The sequence below is a fragment of the Crinia signifera genome, chromosome 1 (genome assembly GCF_055691185.1).
Source record: "Crinia signifera chromosome 1, ASM5569118v1, whole genome shotgun sequence".
Classification (NCBI taxonomy): Eukaryota; Metazoa; Chordata; class Amphibia; order Anura; family Myobatrachidae; genus Crinia; species Crinia signifera.
Window position 1 is genome coordinate 299,871,531 of NC_139217.1, and position 22,478 is coordinate 299,894,008.

General features: G+C 38.9%; 1 protein-coding gene across 6 annotated transcripts in view; it reads right to left on the reverse strand.

The window, feature by feature from the left end:
• The window catches only part of SMARCA2 (SWI/SNF related BAF chromatin remodeling complex subunit ATPase 2), a 182,481-nt gene that overhangs the window by 73,603 nt on the left and 86,400 nt on the right, over positions 1 to 22,478 (reverse strand). For 4 of the 6 annotated variants that reach the window (XM_083186026.1, XM_083186027.1, XM_083186029.1 and 1 more), the window contains 2 exons: positions 19,908 to 20,135; positions 2,311 to 2,364 (listed from right to left, as the gene is read on the reverse strand). In XM_083186026.1, coding sequence (XP_083042152.1) covers positions 2,311 to 2,364; positions 19,908 to 20,135 — 282 coding nt within the window. The remainder of the gene's footprint in view (positions 1 to 2,310; positions 2,365 to 19,907; positions 20,136 to 22,478) is intronic. The other 2 variants (XM_083186032.1, XM_083186028.1) reach the window with 1 other exon arrangement.

Genomic DNA, 22,478 nt, shown 5'->3' on the forward strand with positions numbered 1-22,478 from the left:
CTGTAAAGCGCTGCGTAATATGTGTGCGCTATATAAGAAACTGGTAATAAATAAATAAATAAATAAATAAAAGGAGACCATTTATCATAAACTTCATAAATACTAATATTTCAGACATGACCATGCTAATACTGTAACTACTTACCTTTATATTCAAGTATCAAAAAATGAAGCAATTACATTGTATTGTGGGTAGGAACTAAAATCTATTCAGTGTATACATCTTTAAATTTTTTGTGACTAAAGGAGAAATTCAATGGTCTTTGAACGCCTTCAGTTGCAGCCTTTATTAGTGTCAGTTGGCACGAATACCAGTGTCGCCCATTATTTTCTGCTCACGCCCGAGTTGTCGAGCAGAAATTTGTGAAATAGCTTCTCGTGCCCAAATAATATTTTAGAAGTGCACCCTATTATTTGCAAGAGTTTACATGCTTTACACTTCTTAGCCCAGTGCACCTAAGAAAGAGAAGTAATAGGCACTCACATCACTTGTGCTCATTTGTACAACAATTGAATATTGCAGGTCGGGTGGCCAAACAAAATTGAATTTCCCCCAAAGCCTGATTGGTAGTAGACATGACTGGTTGCTTAATGTTGTACAATGTATACATTAAACCATGTTCTAATATATAATATATATTATTATATATGATGGTCTCATAACAGAAAAGGGTAACACAAAAAGTACAGAAATGCTACAGTATATCATTGTTTGCTTAGGGTAGTGCTAGAAGCCCAATCATCTACACTACATATTTACTGTGTATTTCTTAAACATTTTTATTTCTCCAGCACCGAAAAACAATTTATACTTCAAGTATTTACTAGGTAAAACGATGCTTTCATTATTTTGTCATTATTTTATCACAGCAGATCATTTACAAAAATCGTAAGCATAAGGAGGGGTGTGGTAGAACCCGCACAGACTTAAAATTATGCTAAGGTATTAATTAAAGAACCAATATGAAGGACTATCCATAGTAAATTCTGCTAGTCATTGATTGGTGGTGCGCCCCAAAATTCAGTATTGTAACTGAAAGAGGGGTTTTTTTGTTCACTTGATAGAAGTGAACCAAAGAAAGAAAAAAGCTTTGTGGGCGCACTCTTATTGTATGTAAATATGATATTAATTTAAAATTTAACTTTTATTATGATCCTTATAAAATAAAGTAACAAGAGTCGTTACAAGGAATGGAAGGACAGAGAAAATAGTTAGAACAAAGTCTATAGTTAGATTTATATAAAATGTAGTGTGATACTAATAGTAGATTTTTCACACATTAATCTCCATTCAGCGCATTAGTTCCTTGATCATCATTGGTATGTATACACAATGTGATTATAGGCGAAATTGAATGGTTTGTATCCCTCAATTGGAAGGCTGGAATTGCCTTGGAGGGATATCGGTTGCCCCAGCAACAGGGTTTATTAGTATTTGTAGCTTATATTGCTCATACAGCAGGCGTATCCAGTGCAATCTATTTGGGGAATATACTTGTCCAATTTTTGGATACCACACCAGTGATTCTTCAGGGGTCTCCCACCAAAATACTGAACTGGCCCTTCACTGCTTTGCTTCCAAGTTCGGGAAGTTTTTGGGCAGTTCCAGTGAGGTATGGTGGTATGATTAGGACTAAATTCCTAATATCCCTCCAAGGCAATTCCAGCCTTCCAATTGAGGGATACAAACCATTCAATTTCGCCTATAATCACATTGTGTATACATACCAATGATGATCAAGGAACTAATGCGCTGAATGGAGATTAATGTGTGAAAAATCTACTATTAGTATCACACTACATTTTATATAAATCTAACTATAGACTTTGTTCTAACTATTTTCTCTGTCCTTCCATTCCTTGTAACGACTCTTGTTACTTTATTTTATAAGGATCATAATAAAAGTTAAATTTTAAATTAATATCATATTTACATACAATAAGAGTGCGCCCACAAAGCTTTTTTCTTTCTTTGGTTCACTTCTATCAAGTGAACAAAAAAACCCCTCTTTCAAAAATCGTAAGCAGGCAATTGTACCTAAATGACTGCAGGAGAGACAAACTAAATTATTCTATAAAAAACAATAACATATACAGAAACAATACAATGAAACATTAAATAAAATTTAAAAGAAGCTGCTGCCACTAGAGCTAATTACGTCAGCACACTTTGCAAAATGACCTATACATTAACCTGCATTGCCCCCACCCCATAATGTATTATGCAAATAAAAGTACAAAAGTATGTATGGATGACAAGCACCACATGCAAGAGACCAACCACTGAAACAAACCATGAAAACCACCAACCTGGCTGGCACCTTCTTGGGAATTATCTCCTGAAATTTCATCTTTCTTTTGGCTCTAGGTCAATCAGTACAACACTATATTAGACATGAGCAATGTTTGAATCATAATTTTATAACCTCACTGCTAAATACATCCATACAAGCATAAACAAGTAACGTTCAATATTTAAAGAATTTTAATCTTTCCATACATCCTTTTTTTTTTTTTTTTTTTAAGTGAAAGTGTTCATGAAAAAAAAAAAAAAAAAAAAATCGAATGAATTAAAGGAGAACTCCACTCACATGTACTGCCTTTACCGCTACTACTTTATGTGTTGGAAGGGGAAGCTGAAGACACGCCAGACAAATGCTTAAAGTGTTCAACATCTGCAAACATGTTGCAGTGACTATTATACAAGATTGGCTAGAGTGGGGGGCATAAGAAGCACAATGCATGGGAAGCATATGGTTCTGCTTACTGAAGGAAGGGGAGAGGATACAGTATGCGGTTATTAGGTTGACAGTGTCTAGGTCGACATGAAAAAAGGCAGACATGAAAAGGGTTGACATGAGTTTTATAAAGGGAAAATAGAATAGTGTGCCGTGCCCGAAGCATGGCGAGTGCAGCAAGACAAGCTAGAGGGCATGGTACACTCACAAGGTCCATGCTGACCAACATAAAAAAAACATGAAAAACTCATGTCAACCTTTTTCATGTATTGACCTAATATAATGGGAGGGATTTTACTGTAAGTGGAATACTTCTTTAATGAACGACAAGTAATACATTTCTAAAATGAAGGAACTATTAAAAGATTACTTGAACAACACCCTTCAATAACCATTGAATACAACAGCTGCCTATACAACACAAATACAAGATTAACATGGAATTCTGGTTACTCTTAACATTTCCTGTGAAATGAATACTCAGGCACCTAAAGTGAATTTGAAGAACATCTACCAATTAATTGATCATATGTGAAAGTCTTTATTACATCTTTTGCGGTTTATGAACTGGCTCTATAAATTGTTCACTATAATTTAATTATATTTTTTATTCGCTTATGTCAAGTTTTAGCTTTGTCATGCATTAAAATCTTTAAACTGTACCATTTTACACTTCTGCCTATCCGCAACAAGCTGTACCATACAAAAATACAGTGTACAGTATTTTTCATACCCATATCAAGCAGGTTTTCTCCTGCTACTTGACTGGGCATTGGTTTAAACCAGTGGTAGCCAACTGCGGTCCTCGAGAGCTACCAACAGTTCACATTTTCCAGACAACCTAGCTGCTGCACAGGTGCACTCATTACTCACTAACACATTTTCAAAGATCCCCAGGTAGAGCTAATTACTTCACTTGTGATTGTGAGGAGATCTGGAAAACATTAACTGTTGGTAGCTCTCGAGGACTGGAGTTGGCTACCCTAAGTTTAAACAATATGCTGAACTCGTAGATAGAAGAAAAAAAAAGATATTTTGGTATTAAGCAATCAATTGGGGTCAATTCTGCCTTTCGGAGAGGAGTGTGTCCCAAGAAAAAAAAAGGTATGGGGCGGTTCAGTGATCATTGCTCTAAATTGGAAAAGCATGGTAATAATCAGCCAATATGTCAGCTGTTTCAAGTATTTTGCTATTAAAATGGGCACTTTCTTAATTTGCACATCTGGTCTTTAGACGAAAATGATCTGTGAATCACTACAATATCTGCAATGTACAAGTGCCTATTATTGGATTGGTGAATTGCTAAGTTGGACAAAAAAAATAAAAATTGTTAGAATTTTTTCATGTGATGTATGGGCCTTATTTGGGGGGGAATTCAACCAGTATTAGTATTAAGGAGCCCATACACGCTCCGTTGTGTACGGCTCCGTTCTGTACTATGCGATGCGCGATCCCGCGCATCACATAGTACGGTACAAAAAGTATGTGCTGCACATACTTTTTGTACTAGCTACACATCGTATCGGATCGCAGTGCATGCACACTGCATGCACTAGGGATGCGATCCGACACTATGTGTGCTGTTTCAGCACAGAACGGATCCGTTAAACGGACCGTGTATGGGGGGCTTTAGTATTTACCTCAGACATTTAGCTCCCAGGTGAACAGTCAGGAGCTATTCAATAACTGCCTACAGTAAGCCTTGATGGTGGCACTTAGCACATATTTTTTTATCATACATCAGTAGGGTGTGAACAGATTTCATGTGGGGCTTACTGCACATGGTAAATGCGCATTAGAAGTGAGTTTACTGTGGGATTTAATTGAAAAGCTCCAGGTACTTCACCTGGGAAGTAAAACCCCAAGGTAAGTACCCGTTAGTTAGGAGAATGCAGTTTTCTAATGGTAGTTGCTCAACAACAACAAAAAACCCAGAAGGCACGTGTCATTAAGACAAGTCTGCACATTAGGAAAACTCCACATCTGTTTTTAAGGTGAAAAATATTTGGTTATAGCACTTTACAATCTGTGCATATGAATCTACCACCAACTCTTGCTGACCCACCAAAAAAACCTATACACACACACTAAAAAATAGAAAAACTACACAATCCACAAAAATTGGACAACAGTGGTTCTGAAACTCCAGGGAGTTCAAAAGAAATTGCATAGACAAAATCAACTATTCGCACCTTGTATATGCACCTTTAGATGAAGTATACATCGATTACCAGATTTACAGGGGCTGTGGTAAACATTAGAGATGTGTGAGTTCTGTTTTACTCGGATTTACTTGGTTCTGAAATCGAGATCGTATTGGCTATCCAAAACATGTGACAGTCGATAGCCAATACGATCCGGATTTGAGAACCGAGTAAATCCAAGTATAACCAAAGCTGCACATCTCTAGTAAATATCAGGTACATGGTTGCTGGCATGGCAATGTATTTTCCAAACATATATATTTTGGCTTTTTACTACAGTTATGTCAGTGGATTTTTCACATACAGTAGTTCCTATATCTAGGATTCTGCACCCAGCCACAAACAAATAAAAGAGGAATAATTATCTCAATTCCGTACTCTCCTTAAAAACCAATTCACAATGCCACATTTGGAATCACTGTAATCTCAATCCTTTTAGATGTATTGTTACCAACTGACTAAACTCCCGCAGTCATGCAATGTCCAAACATACTAGAAATGGTTACCATAGCAACTGAGGTTGACCAATGACAATACAACTACAGCATCAGCACGCAAGGGATATTTTATCTCATCAGATAACATTTATATTCAATAAATACTGCTTTGTGGGGAAAAAAATGCAAATATGTATCTAACAACTAGATATACTTCTTACTACATACGAGCCATTTTCACTTCTGTTACATGTTTCTCAAATCAAATCATCAATTTCATCTCCTGATATGTTACATATATCAGGAGATATCTTTCGGATATATATATATATATATATATATATATATATATATAGATATATATATATATATATAGATATATATATATATATATATATATATATATATATATATATATATATATAGAACAGACTCTTGTTTCGCGCCACTTATTTGTTTGATATTATACTCTGGCTGCCGTACTCACAAGAACCCCTGTTGGATGGGGGAAAGAAGAATATGGATAGCAGTTGTGAGTTGGCGCCCTTTTTTATGCCTTTAAGTACTGGGTCTCTATTAGCCTTTGATGAATAATAACGTGGATAAGAGTAAAGTCCAAAACTTTGAAAATATTTATTAAAAGGTCTTTAAAACCACTTAGTAGTGGTGAATATTCCAGATCATAAAAAGTTTTTCACATTAGCAAACAGATGTTCCCAACGCGTTTCGTCCCTGCAAGGGACTTCATCAGGGGTTTGCTATAAACATAGAAATAAACACTTTGAATAGATGACTGTGCATACATTTTTACAATAATATAACATCAATGGACTCCACTTTTAAACAATCATGATTAAAAATAGACTGGCAAGGTCAACTAAGTAAAACGATTAGTATTTAAAAAGTTTACACGAATAGGGAGGAACAGGTGAAGAACAAATAGGTGAAAGGAAAAAATATATAAATATTGCGATGTTCATCGTGTGTTATAAGTAACACAAAGGTGACGTACCGAACTTATTAGAAACAATTTCCCCGAATCTCGTATGTGGGATAAAACACCAACCAGGAATGGATAGATACCTGATGGGGATAATACACTATTATTAGAATATTATTACACTGTGCATTTGTTTAGTTAGTCCAGATTGTTTAAGGGGACAGTTCTTTTCATTATGGTGAATTTCAATGGGGCCCCTCTACCACTGAACTTACACTCTTATTGGAAAGCTCTCATCCAGTGGTCAATATTGGATCAAGAACTCGTAGTTTCTTGTAAAGGTTATATCGGTGAATTTGCAGCCTGGTAGCTGTGGACATATAAAGATTCAATGACTGTAGATAATTTTAGTGTAATCGCCTTTATAAAGGCCTAGCTACAAACTTATCAAATTTAATTAGAAATATACCTTTAAGGGTTTGGGTGGTTGGAGAGTTCCTCCTATATGATTGTCTCCAGTATGGAATTGGTTGAACTAGTAAGACATATTTTCAGTGGAAATTAACTGTCTGTATAAGTAAACAGTCGATTAGAACATTAAAAATGTATGGATGACCCCTATTAACCTATAATCTCTGATATAGATTTTTATTTAGCGGTCCGCCTAAGCGTTTAAAATAAATAGGTTAATTTTTTCAACTACTATCGGTATCATACTATGTGCCAGATGAATACAATTTTTACCAAGATTCAGGGATTTGATATTTGTGTTTAGAATTTAATGGTCCCCTTATCGAGGGATAGCCCCTATTCTCCAGAATACCGGGTAATCGACTCACGAGGTGTCTCCCTTAATTAGACCTGTCAGGTCCCCACAGAGAAAAGTTCCAAGATGACATACATACCAATAAAATCAATTATAACCCGCATACAAATTGCAGTTTTTTGTTCCGCAAATGGTTCTCACTGTCTGGTAGAGAAATAAATCATCTTAGATCATTTTATAATTTAAATACATTGAACATGACTTGTCAACAATTACAGTCTTAAATCTCCAAAAATAGCGAGAGAAAAAAAAAAAAAAAAAAAAAAAAAAAAAACTTTTTTTTTTTTAATAATACATATACATCAAGTCTAAGTGTTTACCCCTTAGAAGCATTTTGATAGCTATAGCAAAGTTCAGCCCATTAAATACAAATTTCATCAAATAGCAGTTTAACCTACCCTTTATGAGGTGTGTACCGGTGAAAGGCTCAGTGGGAATGGTGCTGCCATATCATCCAGCTTAGGTATATATAGGGCAACACCATGACATCACTTCCTGTGATATTCACTAATTATTTAATTAATTGGTGTAAGGGTTATCTGGTTCATGGAGTTAATTTTCACATCTAGGTAACCTCTAATAATCCCTGTCATTATATGGTCCCAATGTTTGATGAATACTAGTAATGTTTGCTGTGTTTGAATGTTTTTTTTTTTTTTTTTGTGGTCATTATCAGTGTTACTTATAACATCTATGTTTTAGTGCTTCAAATTGATTGATAGGTCCTTATTATAGACGTGAGGCTATTACGATGTATATAGTCATACTTAATTTTATAATGGACTTGTGATAAATATCTAATACATAATGTTATTCTTAATTGATGGACTATATTCCCTCCTACTTAAAAGTGCTTAATATGTGTACCATTATATCTTTAATTGATATTGAAACTTAGTGTTAAGATCCTAAGATCCATGATTATAATTAGTGCATTTTTTTTTTTTTTTTAGTGCATTATAATTATAATAATTAGTGCATTTTTTTTTTTTTTTTAATATATACTAAGTGCTATTCTGTGACTGTATTATAGTAGCTATTTCACTCATCAATTTATTGATTGAGATAAGGACTCTTGTCCTGTGTCTAAATTTATAGTTAATTAAAGTGGAAATTTAAGTATTGGAGTTTACAGAACTAGAGAACAGAGTTCTGTAAACTCCAATACTTAAATTTCCACTTTAATTAACTATAAATTTAGACACAGGACAAGAGTCCTTATCTCAATCAATAAATTGATGAGTGAAATAGCTACTATAATACAGTCACAGAATAGCACTTAGTATATATAAAAAAAAAAAAAAAATGCACTAATTATTATAATTATAATGCACTAAAAAAAAAAAAAAAAAAAAAAATGCACTAATTATAATCATGGATCTTAGGATCTTAACACTAAGTTTCAATATCAATTAAAGATATAATGGTACACATATTAAGCACTTTTAAGTAGGAGGGAATATAGTCCATCAATTAAGAATAACATTATGTATTAGATATTTATCACAAGTCCATTATAAAATTAAGTATGACTATATACATCGTAATAGCCTCACGTCTATAATAAGGACCTATCAATCAATTTGAAGCACTAAAACATAGATGTTATAAGTAACACTGATAATGACCAAAAAAAAAAAAAAAAAAAAAAACATTCAAACACAGCAAACATTACTAGTATTCATCAAACATTGGGACCATATAATGACAGGGATTATTAGAGGTTACCTAGATGTGAAAATTAACTCCATGAACCAGATAACCCTTACACCAATTAATTAAATAATTAGTGAATATCACAGGAAGTGATGTCATGGTGTTGCCCTATATATACCTAAGCTGGATGATATGGCAGCACCATTCCCACTGAGCCTTTCACCGGTACACACCTCATAAAGGGTAAGTTAAACTGCTATTTGATGAAATTTGTATTTAATGGGCTGAACTTTGCTATAGCTATCAAAATGCTTCTAAGGGGTAAACACTTAGACTTGATGTATATGTATTATTAAAAAAAAAAAAAAAAAAAAGTTTTTTTTTTTTTTTTTTTTTTTTCTCTCGCTATTTTTGGAGATTTAAGACTGTAATTGTTGACAAGTCATGTTCAATGTATTTAAATTATAAAATGATCTAAGATGATTTATTTCTCTACCAGACAGTGAGAACCATTTGCGGAACAAAAAACTGCAATTTGTATGTGGGTTATAATTGATTTTTTTGGTATGTATGTCATCTTGGAACTTTTCTCTGTTGGGACCTGACAGGTCTAATTAAGGGAGACACCTCGTGAGTCGATTACCCGGTATTCTGGAGAATAGGGGCTATCCCTCGATAAGGGGACCATTAAATTCTAAACACAAATATCAAATCCCTGAATCTTGGTAAAAATTGTATTCATCTGGCACATAGTATGATACCGATAGTAGTTGAAAAAATTAACCTATTTATTTTAAACGCTTAGGCGGACCGCTAAATAAAAATCTATATCAGAGATTATAGGTTAATAGGGGTCATCCATACATTTTTAATGTTCTAATCGACTGTTTACTTATACAGACAGTTAATTTCCACTGAAAATATGTCTTACTAGTTCAACCAATTCCATACTGGAGACAATCATATAGGAGGAACTCTCCAACCACCCAAACCCTTAAAGGTATATTTCTAATTAAATTTGATAAGTTTGTAGCTAGGCCTTTATAAAGGCGATTACACTAAAATTATCTACAGTCATTGAATCTTTATATGTCCACAGCTACCAGGCTGCAAATTCACCGATATAACCTTTACAAGAAACTACGAGTTCTTGATCCAATATTGACCACTGGATGAGAGCTTTCCAATAAGAGTGTAAGTTCAGTGGTAGAGGGGCCCCATTGAAATTCACCATAATGAAAAGAACTGTCCCCTTAAACAATCTGGACTAACTAAACAAATGCACAGTGTAATAATATTCTAATAATAGTGTATTATCCCCATCAGGTATCTATCCATTCCTGGTTGGTGTTTTATCCCACATACGAGATTCGGGGAAATTGTTTCTAATAAGTTCGGTACGTCACCTTTGTGTTACTTATAACACACGATGAACATCGCAATATTTATATATTTTTTCCTTTCACCTATTTGTTCTTCACCTGTTCCTCCCTATTCGTGTAAACTTTTTAAATACTAATCGTTTTACTTAGTTGACCTTGCCAGTCTATTTTTAATCATGATTGTTTAAAAGTGGAGTCCATTGATGTTATATTATTGTAAAAATGTATGCACAGTCATCTATTCAAAGTGTTTATTTCTATGTTTATAGCAAACCCCTGATGAAGTCCCTTGCAGGGACGAAACGCGTTGGGAACATCTGTTTGCTAATGTGAAAAACTTTTTATGATCTGGAATATTCACCACTACTAAGTGGTTTTAAAGACCTTTTAATAAATATTTTCAATGTTTTGGACTTTACTCTTATCCACGTTATTATTCATCAAAGGCTAATAGAGACCCAGTACTTAAAGGCATAAAAAAGGGCGCCAACTCACAACTGCTATCTATCTATCTATCTATCTATCTATCTATCTATCTATATATATATATATATATATTTTTTTTTTTTTTTTTTTTGAATACACATATTGACCATAACGCCAAAGACTGCATGTTCAAGTGGGGGCTGGGTGGCGTCATTGAACATATATATATTTTTTTTTTTTTTTTTTCTTGCCCGGGGGCTTTGCCAATATTGGTAATAATATTGCTTGTGAAACATATAATCTGGTGTGTATGGAGATTTAAGGAAGTCAAAGCCGTACATGTGTTTGGTTATGCATTTTACCAATAGTTTTCAGATTCTTTTATTTTTTTTTACCAGTGATGATAAAAATGTATAAAAAAAAATTAATGATGGAAATGAGACCTTGTGCTCGGGATAGGAACCCTGCAATATTTTGTCCAATCCACACACCTAATTTCACTCAGAAACACAACACTAGCACCTCCATTTTCACAAAAAAAAATATGTTCATGTGCTATGTAAAGATTCTATATTATATAGCATCATTAGAGTACATTTTAAGTGCACAGTTCCCATATCTGGCATTGTGGGGGGACTACAGCAGTGTCTGGCTACATAACCTTCATGAGCAACAATCGTGAAAGTTAGCCAAGGCAGGAAATGTAAAAAGCGTAGTTATTTGAAAATGCAATTCAAAATCACAGACACCGTTTATGTCCAGGAAAAAAATGCAACTATGTGTCCAAAACAGTAAGTCCTCCCCCATCCAGGCACTACTATGGACTTGGTTTGAAGTTGGAAATAAAGCAAAAAAATAGCAAGTAACTGTGCACCAGGTCAAACAATGTTGCAAAGCAACATTTTTACACTGTAATTAGTTCTGCCCCACCTGCAGACCAATATGGTTTTGGCAATTTTCGCTTTTCTTGCTATCTCAGAATTAGGCAGTGCAGTTTTGATCATATACCACAACCAATGAATAACTTCAGAGCTTCAAACGTTAAAAAGAGACTCCCCCTTTTAAACGATTACACTTTTCCCCGCAGCCTCCAGAGTTGAGAAAAAAAAAATGTGTGAAAAGTCCTTTTGTTTGGCCACGCAAACCTTTAGACATCCAAACAAGAAATTTACATGGGCAATAGGCACGTTCACAGCTAAAAGGGGGGATATTCAATCCCGGGTCCCGACTGAGACGTACCACGACCCTGGCCCGTTTTTGGTCTTTAGTCCGTTAGTCAGTTTATTCAATGTCCCCCCTGCCAATCGGCGAAAAGGGGGCGCGTCTGCAAAAACGGCTATGGATTGCCGAGATCCGGCCGTGATCTCGACAAACCGGGCCCCAACTGCTTTTAAAGTCATTAAATAGGTACCCACCTCTATTTCCCCCATCGGAAATAGTGGCGGGGATTGAATACCCCGCTAAACCCGGTGATTTCAGGCGTGTTAAATACTAATGGGCGCCTGCACGGCACAATTGAATCACACCTCTAATGTACATGCTGAAGAGGAGTTACACTCCTCCTTAGCACTGGAATGAATGATATGGGGATTTCTTTACATTGATAACCACAAAAAGCAAGAAGATAGAAGTATGCAGTATTTTCTCAGTCTATTAGATTTGTTAATTGTAACATTTCTCAGCCTTCATAGGTAGAAAACATACTATTAGAGAATAAATTAATTATTTCAAACCTTCTTCCAATTTTAGGTCAGTAAACAATGTTATAGGTATGGCAAGACCTAGACATCTGCACAGAAGTACCACAAGGTGGCGGAACAAGTGGCAGAGCAGTAGGCAGCATTACAATGAGTCAGATTGACTCATTACCTGCGGATCATCATTGCACCATTGGCTGCAAGAAAGGAGAGAGAAGCTGCGAGGAAGGGTTGTGGGTTGGTGAGGGTAATGATATGATGATCACAGTTTCATTACCCAAGTCAGAGCCATAGCACTTCTATCAATTGGCCGTGCACAAACACTGCATGCTGGGAGGTTGGAAGCACGGTAGGCAAGACTTGGATCCTCAGCCGCTGTGGAGAGTAAGCCAGATCACTAGCTTTAAAGTATGTTTTTGCTCTGAAAATAAATAATGTGACTCCCTGCACACTCATAAACTATCTCCCCCTCTATCTCCCTTTCCCTCTGTTGTTGTTGTTGCTGGTTTGTAAGTTACACTACTGTATGTTGGTCATCCATGGTTTAGGGCTACTTTAGAAGTTGTACTGAAGACCACAGGTTGTATTTGGGAGGAGATACTCTACTAAAGTTGTCTAAATAAGTACAAGCTCCGATGGTCCCTTCAAGCAACCCATGTCCAGCGTCCACAGATTGAAGGAGAGAAAGATTTAACAAAGTACATAACTTCAATTTTACTGAATTACCCCTTACACCAGGGGTTCCCAAACTTTTTGAATCACGGCACGCCGAAGCACCAGAAATTTTTCGAGGCACCCCTAGGCTATAGGTTTATCATTAAGAAAGTCAGACACAAATATTAAGTTAAATAAAATGTGTTTATATCTCATCCTTAGGATCAGTTATGTGGTAATGGACAGAATTCACTACTGTCTGTCCCCAAGTTGACTATTATATTGGACATAAATAACTTGAATTGGTCCTGGACCACCAACCGAAGGCACCCCTGCAAGTCCTCCAAGGAAAACCAGGGTGCCACAGCACACAGTTTGGGAACTACTGCCTTCCACAATAGGCTTTTTAAACATTGCATTTGTAAAAATCTAGCAGAACAGTATTTCCTCTGATAAAATAAATGATAAAACAGCGGCTTACTTACTTGTTCTGCAAAAGGGGTTAAAAAAAAATAGCAGTGTGCACAATAATTCACTAGGCTCGATTTCGCTAAAATCGATGGGGTGGCATCTTAATTGAACGCTGGCTGCAGCAAATTTGTGGCCGTGCGATCAGGTATGAGCCCAGGCCCCAAGCATTGAAGCCAGAGCCAAGGTTATAGCCTACTTGAAGTACGAAGGCAAACAAAACTGAGGAAATCATTTTTAAAGTTCTCAAATTGGGCCCTATCGTTAGCTGCAAAATCCTAGAAACCCTGGAAAGCCAAAGTAACCAACAAATATTTGACGTTGAAGTCACTCTTTTTTAGACCTATGGAGAATATCAGGTTGACCACAAGATAGTTTTTTCTACACCAGATAAAGGCATAAATGAAATTATATAGTTCAGGGAAAAAGTATGACTATATAAGAACATTAACAATATTTGTATTATTTTAAGGAAAAAAATCAGATATCAAGATACTGTCCTTTTATGTTTATGGCAGGGGGAATCAGACTTTTGTAGCCTGGGATCTACTTTTTGTACACTTACTTCCCACTGATCTACCAGCATCTCCCCTTGTACAAAATATTCCCCACCCAGTGCAATATGCTCCTTACACATTATGTCACATGGAATGAGATAAAATTCATTGACATTACGCCACACGGAATGAGCCAAAATTTACATTATGCCACACGGAATGATCCAAAAATCACATGCTAAATGAAATGAGCCAAAAATCAAATTTTGCCACACAGAATGAGCCAAAAATTCCACAGAATATGAGCCTAAAATTCACATTATGCCACAGGGAATGAGCCAAAAATGCTGCACAACATAAGCCTAAATTCATTATATCACACGGAATGAGCCAAAATTCACATTATGCCATATGACATGAGCCAAAATTCACATTATGCAACAAGCAATGAGACAAAATTCACATTATGTCACACGGAATGAGCCAAAAATGCCATACAATATGAGCCTAAATTCACATTATGCCACACAGTATGAGACAAAATTCTGTTATGCGGTGGGAGTGTTAAAGGCCCCATCCAGTAGGGCGAGGTATCGCATAGGGTACCTCACATGCGATACCCCACCATCTCACCCGGCGGCTCGCGGGGGATGGGACTGCATATGATAGTTTGTATGCGGTCCTATTGCATACAATGTATCGTATGCGATCCTAGCAGGGGCTATGTGTTGTGACAAAAATTCATGGCAGCCGATAGGATGCAAGGCACACAGGAACATAACTCACATCGCAGGAAAATGGCATGAGCAGTGCCACTTTTTATGCGAACCGCCACAGCAATGCGCCACTGAGTCCCACTGCTGCCTCACTAGCGGTGCGTGGTCAGTGCAATGCATGGCTGGGACCACTGAAGCTGCTGCTTGTTGCAGCGGTTAATTAGAGATTACCACTCTAGGAGTCGGTCGCGATCTACCGGTGGAAGCTTCACAATGAACCGGTAGATTGCGATCGACGTTCTGGCCAAAAAAAAATTAAAATAGGGTCAACAGAGAAGGGGAATTTAATTAGATGCAGTTTATAGGCAAGACCCTGAAATGTAGCAGGAAAGACAGTGCAAGAACTGTCTGTCCCTGTGGGCGATAGCGACGTGCGTGACCGAGCATCACCATCACTGCAGGGCATACACACGGATCGATCAGTACTCCATTCTAAGTGATCTAGCCAGATCGCTTAGAAATGGGGCTGAAATCGACCCTTGTTTATGCACCTTTAGCCCAACATTTTAGCTTACAGCCTTACACTCAGCAGATATGACGTGTGTAATTGTCAGTGCAATGGCTTTCTGCCCCCATGTAGACATTTCATTGTCCGTCCACTTCAAAGGAACAGGCAGCACACAATGGGGCAGGTGTATGTGCATGTTACACTGAGGGATGTTTTTTGAAATGTATTATCAGCACACCTAAGGTTTAACACTTAATGCGGCTTTCCCTTTAAACACCCCAGTAATTAGTGACGTGGGGCGATGTATTAAAAGCCGTTTCACCAGCTCAGGGCTAGTGTTGGCCTATTCCCACTGCAGGGACAATGCTAGCCCTGCTGCAGGCTTCAGGCTGCGCTGGAGATCTCGCAATAATAGTGAGATCTCGCGTATGCCCAGTGAGCAGGCAGAAACAGCACATCAGGCTGAACAGATGCGTGGTTTCCAGGAGGGGACATCACCACCAGAGGGGGGGAGTTTGCGCTCCCTCGCTTCGGTGGACAAGACGTTAATACATCTGGTCGGTGTCCATCCCGGCTTCGCCTCGTTAATGAGGTGAAGCACTACATCTGCCCCAATGCCTTATGTGGCCAAATTACAGCTTAAAACGCATATGTTGGACATGCTGGTCGATTCCTACAGACCAATAATTTGAGGGCAGTGGTGCATATACACTGAACAATTTTTTGGCATATACTGTAGGACGATATCTTGCATATTATTGTATAATGTATGCCCAGTATAAGTAATAACGCAGCTTAAAAGGATATATCTTTCAGCATTCTATTTTATGGCTACTTTACATTTATTTTCTTATAACATTGCATATAAACCGTGGTGCTTTAATGAAATGCAGTTAGACACGCCTTTCTTCTAGCTAGAAACATTTGATATTGATAAGTGAATTGCACAATCACATGGAGCAAAAACAAAAACCTCATACAAGTATGCTGATTTTCAGCAGTTAAGAATGTGTTTTAAGGCTACTTTAATGAAGGTAAGCATTTCTCATGGCAAATACTTTACACCATTATTTTCCAGACTCTTTTATACCCAATAAACAATAAGTAAACAAAAAATAAAAAAACAGATACGTTATTCTCTTTCAGCTAAGTACTCTCAATTCCTATGTTTACGAATCCTAGTTGTTAATACAATATACTTTTAAGGCGCAACCGGATGAATTCCCACTATTGTATGGTTTTGTTTTTTCTGTTGTGTTTGGGGTTACCGGTGATAACCTCGGGATAGCAAAAAATAGAGGCAGCAGCGCACCAATAGGGGTCATATCCTATAATCCTATAGTAATTACACAATATACACCTGGCTGAGGTATTCTGCCATGAACTGCTACCACATTCCAGTGACTTAACTGTCATTTTTCAAACCAAGACTGCAGTATGGCAGTAAGGAACCAACACGGTGCAACACACTAACTGCCCATGTTTTACCTACCCTAATACAGACAGACATCAAAGCAATTCCCCTGAACTTACAGAGTTTAATATTTTATTGTAATAAATAATGTTGCTCTAAACTACTTGTTTCATGCTAATGGTGTGTATACACAGTGAGATTCAGGCTAATGGCCAATTTCGACAATTCGATTTTGGCTAATGGCACTTAAAGGCCCATACACCCTGGGCGACTTCGAGCTGAAAGAGAAATGAGATGCGCGCTCCCGCACACAGGTGATTCCGAAAAACACAGGGGGAACAGGGGCAGCAGTTGCCCTGGTCCTGTCACTAATGGTCTACACAATTCACTAAGTCAGAGACTGAATGTGCCCATACACTGTACAATTATTGTATGCAATTTGAACTAGATCGCATTGCATACTTTTGCAATGCATTGAGATGCAATCTAGTACAAAAAGTATGTGCAGCACATACTTTTTGAGCTGTGCGATGAGATGTGTAGAGTTCATTCTAGCACCCGCTATCTTTGAAAACCCACGCAGTTCCTCTTCCCTGCCTGGGGTGTCTCTGTCTGCTTTAGTGCTTCTAGCACAGTGTGGTCTGTATCAGCACAGATATGCAAACCAGACCTGTGCGAGAAACACCACAGCAACACCCCAGACAGGAAACAGAAACTGCATGGGTTTTCAAAGATAGCGGGTGCTAGAATAAACACTACATATCTCATCGCACAGCTTTTTGTACTAGATTGCATCTCATTGCATTGCAAAATGTATGTGATGCGATCTTGTCCAAATTGCATACAATAATTGTACAGTGTATGGGCACATTCAGTCTCTGACTTAGTGAATTGTGTAGACCAGTGGTAGCCAACCCTAGCCCTCGAGAGCTACCAACAGCTCACATTTTCCAGACAACCTAGCTGCTGCACAGCTGCACTCATTAATCACTGACACATTTTAAAAGATACACAGATGGAGCTAATTAGCTCAGTTGTGATTCTGTGAGGAGACCTGTAAAACATGCACTGTTGGTAGCTCTGGAGGACTAGGGTTGGCTACCACTGGTGTAGACCATCAGTGACAGGACCACGCCAGGGCAGCTGCTGCCCCTGTTCCCCCTGTGTTTTTCTGAGTCACCTGCCCCTGGAGGCAACACTTCACAATCAGCGTCTGATCCACCTTCTATGCCATGGATATTTTGTGGGCTAAAAACTGTAAAGGTCCATACACACTGGACGATTTTGCCCAGCGTGTATGGACAGTGATGACCGCTTTCCCCTTGCCCCCAGGCAAGGTCAGCGGGAAGCATTGCATAGCGCAGCGTTATGCAAAGCCGTCCACAAAGCCGCTCATCTGCTGGTAATACCAGCAGGTGAGCCGCTTTCCCCATGAGGATGTGGGAGCGCGCATCACCGCTCATTGCTGGGCCATACACACTGGGCGACTGAGCTGTAAGCCGCTCAAAACAGCAGGTTTGAGCGTCTTGCAGCTCAAAGCCGCCCAGTGTGTATGACCAGATGAGCGGTGAGCGCTGCTGCGCGCTCCCACATCATTGCCGGGAAAGCCGCTCATCTGCTAATATTACCATTAGATGAGCGGCTTTGGAGGACGGCTCTGCATAGCGCTGCACTATCTTGCTATTTGGCTCTGGGCTAAATACATTTTACAAGCAAAATACTCAAGATAGACCCGTATGCGTACTCTATATAGCCATGTGATACCGATACTGCGGGCCGTGCATCAGGGTTGCATGCGGCTGAACACTGTGATTTTGACTAACTTGCTATGCGATTTTGAATATATAGTCAAAATCAATAGCCAAAATGGCACCATATGAAACACAAAATGACCACAAAGGTCCTTGCGCAGTTAAGACATACTGCAACAATTCCTAAAAATGGAATATATGCAGTATTTTTATGTGCTGTTGATCCATCTTCGGAACCAGACTACACTATTAAAATATACTTTTCAAAGCATTTCCCATCTTAGTCATTTTTATATTTTTGGAGAACCTGCCATTTAAAAAAGGGTCACCCCATATACATATGGTATAGAAAAAAATACAGAAAGTTCCTGACCAAACAGCAATAAACAAAAAAGAATTCTTGTTTGTGAGAGCTATTTGGTCAGGAACTTGTTTTATTCTATACCAGATATATACTGGACTATTCGGATATACAGAACATTACATAGAATGTATGTATTCTCCTTGGGATTAGTCCCATTTGGACCCAAGTATCATATTAAAAATAGGCAATTTACACATGTCAATAGCCAAAATATCTTGTGGCTCTAAACTAGTTAATTATAGGATCCACACTGGGGTTAACATGGGTTTGCGGTGCCTCTGGACTGGTGTGGCTGGATAGCTCTAAGGTGGGCACACTATTACAAAGCTCTGGATTATTAATACTATAGCCCCCCATACACGGTCCGTTAATCGGATCCGTTGAGTGCTTAAACAGCACACATCGGATCGCATCCCTAGTGCATGCAGTGTGCATGCACTGAGATCCGATCCGATGTATAGCTAGTACAAAAAGTATGTGCAGCACATACTTTTTGTACCGTACTATGTGATGCGCGGGAGCGCACATCGCATAGTACAAAACGGAGCCATACACAACGGACCGTGTATGGGCTCCTTAACACTTATTAACACTTATTTTTTTCACTAGTGTGCTGCTCAGGGCTTTCTGGCTTATGCTTGATCTTTGCTGACTGGAAAATTTTTTGTTGTCCAAATTAACAAAGGACAATTGTAGAAGTAGCGAAAATCATTATCAGGAATACAAAACGGCTGCATTTTAGAGCACGTTTCAAAAATGTTGCAGAAATCTTTTTTCAGGTTATCCAATTACCTGTTTGTATGTAATACAAAGGATCTGCAAAAAGCTGCGGACCTATGCGATTATTGTGGTTTTGAGTGCATTGGGGCTAATTGGATATTGCCTGGGGAGGTAATTAGCCAAGGTAAATTATACCACCCTAAAGAGTAGGTTGAAATAAAGTGCTTTCTCTTCCTGTGTTATAGTAGTTTAAAAATGGATCAAAACTGCCATAGGAAAAGCACAGCAAAGACCTTTGCCATGTCACCTTTGATTTCCAATCAAATAACGCAATATGGGTTGACGTGTATATCTATAGGGACAGCATATGTCTCTCTGGATATGACATCTTGGTGTATTATTTATTCTGTTTTTTCCTTCTGTTTTATAAACTTTACATAAAAAAAAACAAATTGATGATTCGCTTTTCTTACTACATTGTGATAGATTTTTATTAAAGAAAAAAGTACCTCATTTTGCTCTTCATGTTCCAGAATAGCTTGTAGAAACGCCCTGCGTTCATGGCTTGAAGATTTCTGATCAAACATGCCGGCCTGAATAACTTTTTGATCGACATTTAGCTTGTATTTGGCAGCCGCAAGAATCTTCTCTTCCACGCTATTCACAGTGCACAGGCGCAGCACGCGCACCTCGTTCTGTTGTCCAATCCGGTGCGCTCTGTCCTGTGCTTGCAAGTCCTGAACAAGACATGGACATATGACTAATCTACAGAAACTCATGCAAACATAAGTTAGCTCATCATACTTTATTAAGATGTGTGTATTTGCTCAAATTTAGTTTAACATGCAATATACACCAAAGCTTACGTTTGGGGTTAATGCATTTTCAGGGGGGGTTCTGAGTTTTATTAAGAAAGGTGTAGAAAGCATTTAGCATAAGTACGAGTTGTGGTGCTTGTTGATGTCTTTCTGCCATAACAACATTATGGGCAAGGCATACTTGACATTACTCCTATGCAAACACAAAGTCATAGAATCTACCATAACTAATACCCCTGTTAAATCGAAATGCTGTACACGGGTCTATCTCTGTTGTGACCCCTTCCAAACAAGGATTATTGCTGTGTTGAGGATACGGCTGTTGGTGGAGATTAGGGTTGGGTGCCAATTAAAGATAGGCAATAAAAGGGAAGTGTTAGGGCTAAGGTGCCCACACACGGTACAATATTTTCTTGCATTTTGAACTAGATCGCATCGCAAGCTAGTTCAAAAAGCTCAGGCTGCACAGACTTTATGTGCTATGCGATGGGATGTGTGTGGGAGTCTTTTAGGATTTTGCTATGGTGCCCACAAAGTTCTAGTTAGATCTATCTATCGATCTATCTATCTATATAATTTAATCCAACATGTTTCAGGCTATGTTGCCCGTCCTCAGGGATCAAAGGATCAAGGCCACATAGCCCAAAACATGGGCTTGGAGTAAAGTTAACATTGATAAAGACGTCTGCACTTGACTGGAAGCATAAGCTGAAAACCCACCGATTTATGCAAAATCCAACAGCGTTTGAAAAGTGATGTTATACTGCAGAGCACACTCACTTTACACCAATAAACCATGCGTCATGTTCAGTTGGGGAAGGGAGTAGCCAGCAAAAAGATTGGTTGGTATAGAGCAGGGGTAGCCAACTCCAGTCCTCCAGAGCTACCAACAGTTCACGGTTACCAGCTCACCTCACAGATACACAGGTGCACGCATTACGGAATAACTTATTTTAAAATATACACAGGTGGAGCTAATTATTTTTTTACTTGCAATTCTGTGAGGAGACATTGACAACGTTAACTGTTGGTAGCTCTTGAGGACTGGGATTGGCTACCCCTGGTATAGAGGGAGCCTGCACATACATTGTCATAAAATAATAATACAATTCTATTTGCACCTGTTCTTCACATAGGGATGCAGTTGTATAGTCAACAACAAAAGAAGGTTGAGAGTCACCGGTCGACCCACAAAAAAGGATGACATGCATTAGGTCAAAATAGACAAAAGTTCGACACAAGAAAAATATTGACATGAAAATGGTTGACATGAGTTTTTCACAATTTTTTTTCTTAAAAAAAGGACTTTTCACCATCCCAGTGGATATGGAGGCACACTATTTGGGCACAATAAGGTGCCCGAAGCATGGCGCGAGGGGGCGTGGTACACTTATGCGGCACCCATGCAGACAAATGTTGACATGGACACCGCATAATGCTGCTTTCAGACCGCATAACTGGCTTTGACCCTGTATTTGGAAACGTTTCCAAAAACGGGTCTGCCAGATAAAACCCCTTTCACACCGCAGCACTTAAACGGTATATTACCGTTTAAGTGCCGATTTTTTGACACTGGCAGACCCGTTTTTGGAAACTTTCCAAATACAGGGTCAAAGCCAGTGCAGCCTTCAGCCCTCCCCTCCGTGCAGCTCCCCCCCCCCCCCCCTCGCGTGTCGACCGAGAGCATGTCGACGCCCCCCGCGCATGTCGACGCCCCCCGCGCGTGTCGACGCCCCCCGCGCGTGTCGACGCCCCCCCACCCCGCGTGTCGGCGCCCCCCCCCCCCCCCCCCCCCCCCCCCCGTGTCGACTTACCCCGTGCCGGTACCTCCGTTGTGGACTGCAGCTCAGTATGCTCGGAAAGCACTTATGAAAAAAGTGTCTTCCAGAAAATGGCTGCCCCATAGGAAACCCTGTTTAAAAAAACTGTCTTCCGTATGGGGGGCAGCCATTTTCTGAAAGACACTTTTTTCATAAGTGCTTTCCGAGCATACTGAGCTGCAGTGCCGGGAACCACAACGGAGATACCGGCACGGGGTAAGTCGACACGGGGGGGGGGCGCCGACACGCGCGGGGGGGGGGGGGGGGGGGTCGACACGCGGGGGCCGTCGACACGCGCGGGGGGGCGTCGACACGCGCGGGGGGGGCTCCAGTGCTGTGAATACTTAATGAGCGCTCATTAAGTATTCACTGTGCTGAATTTAGGACCCAGCTCATTGGCTGGGTCCTAAATACCGTTTCTGAGCCGATTTTTGCGCTAAAA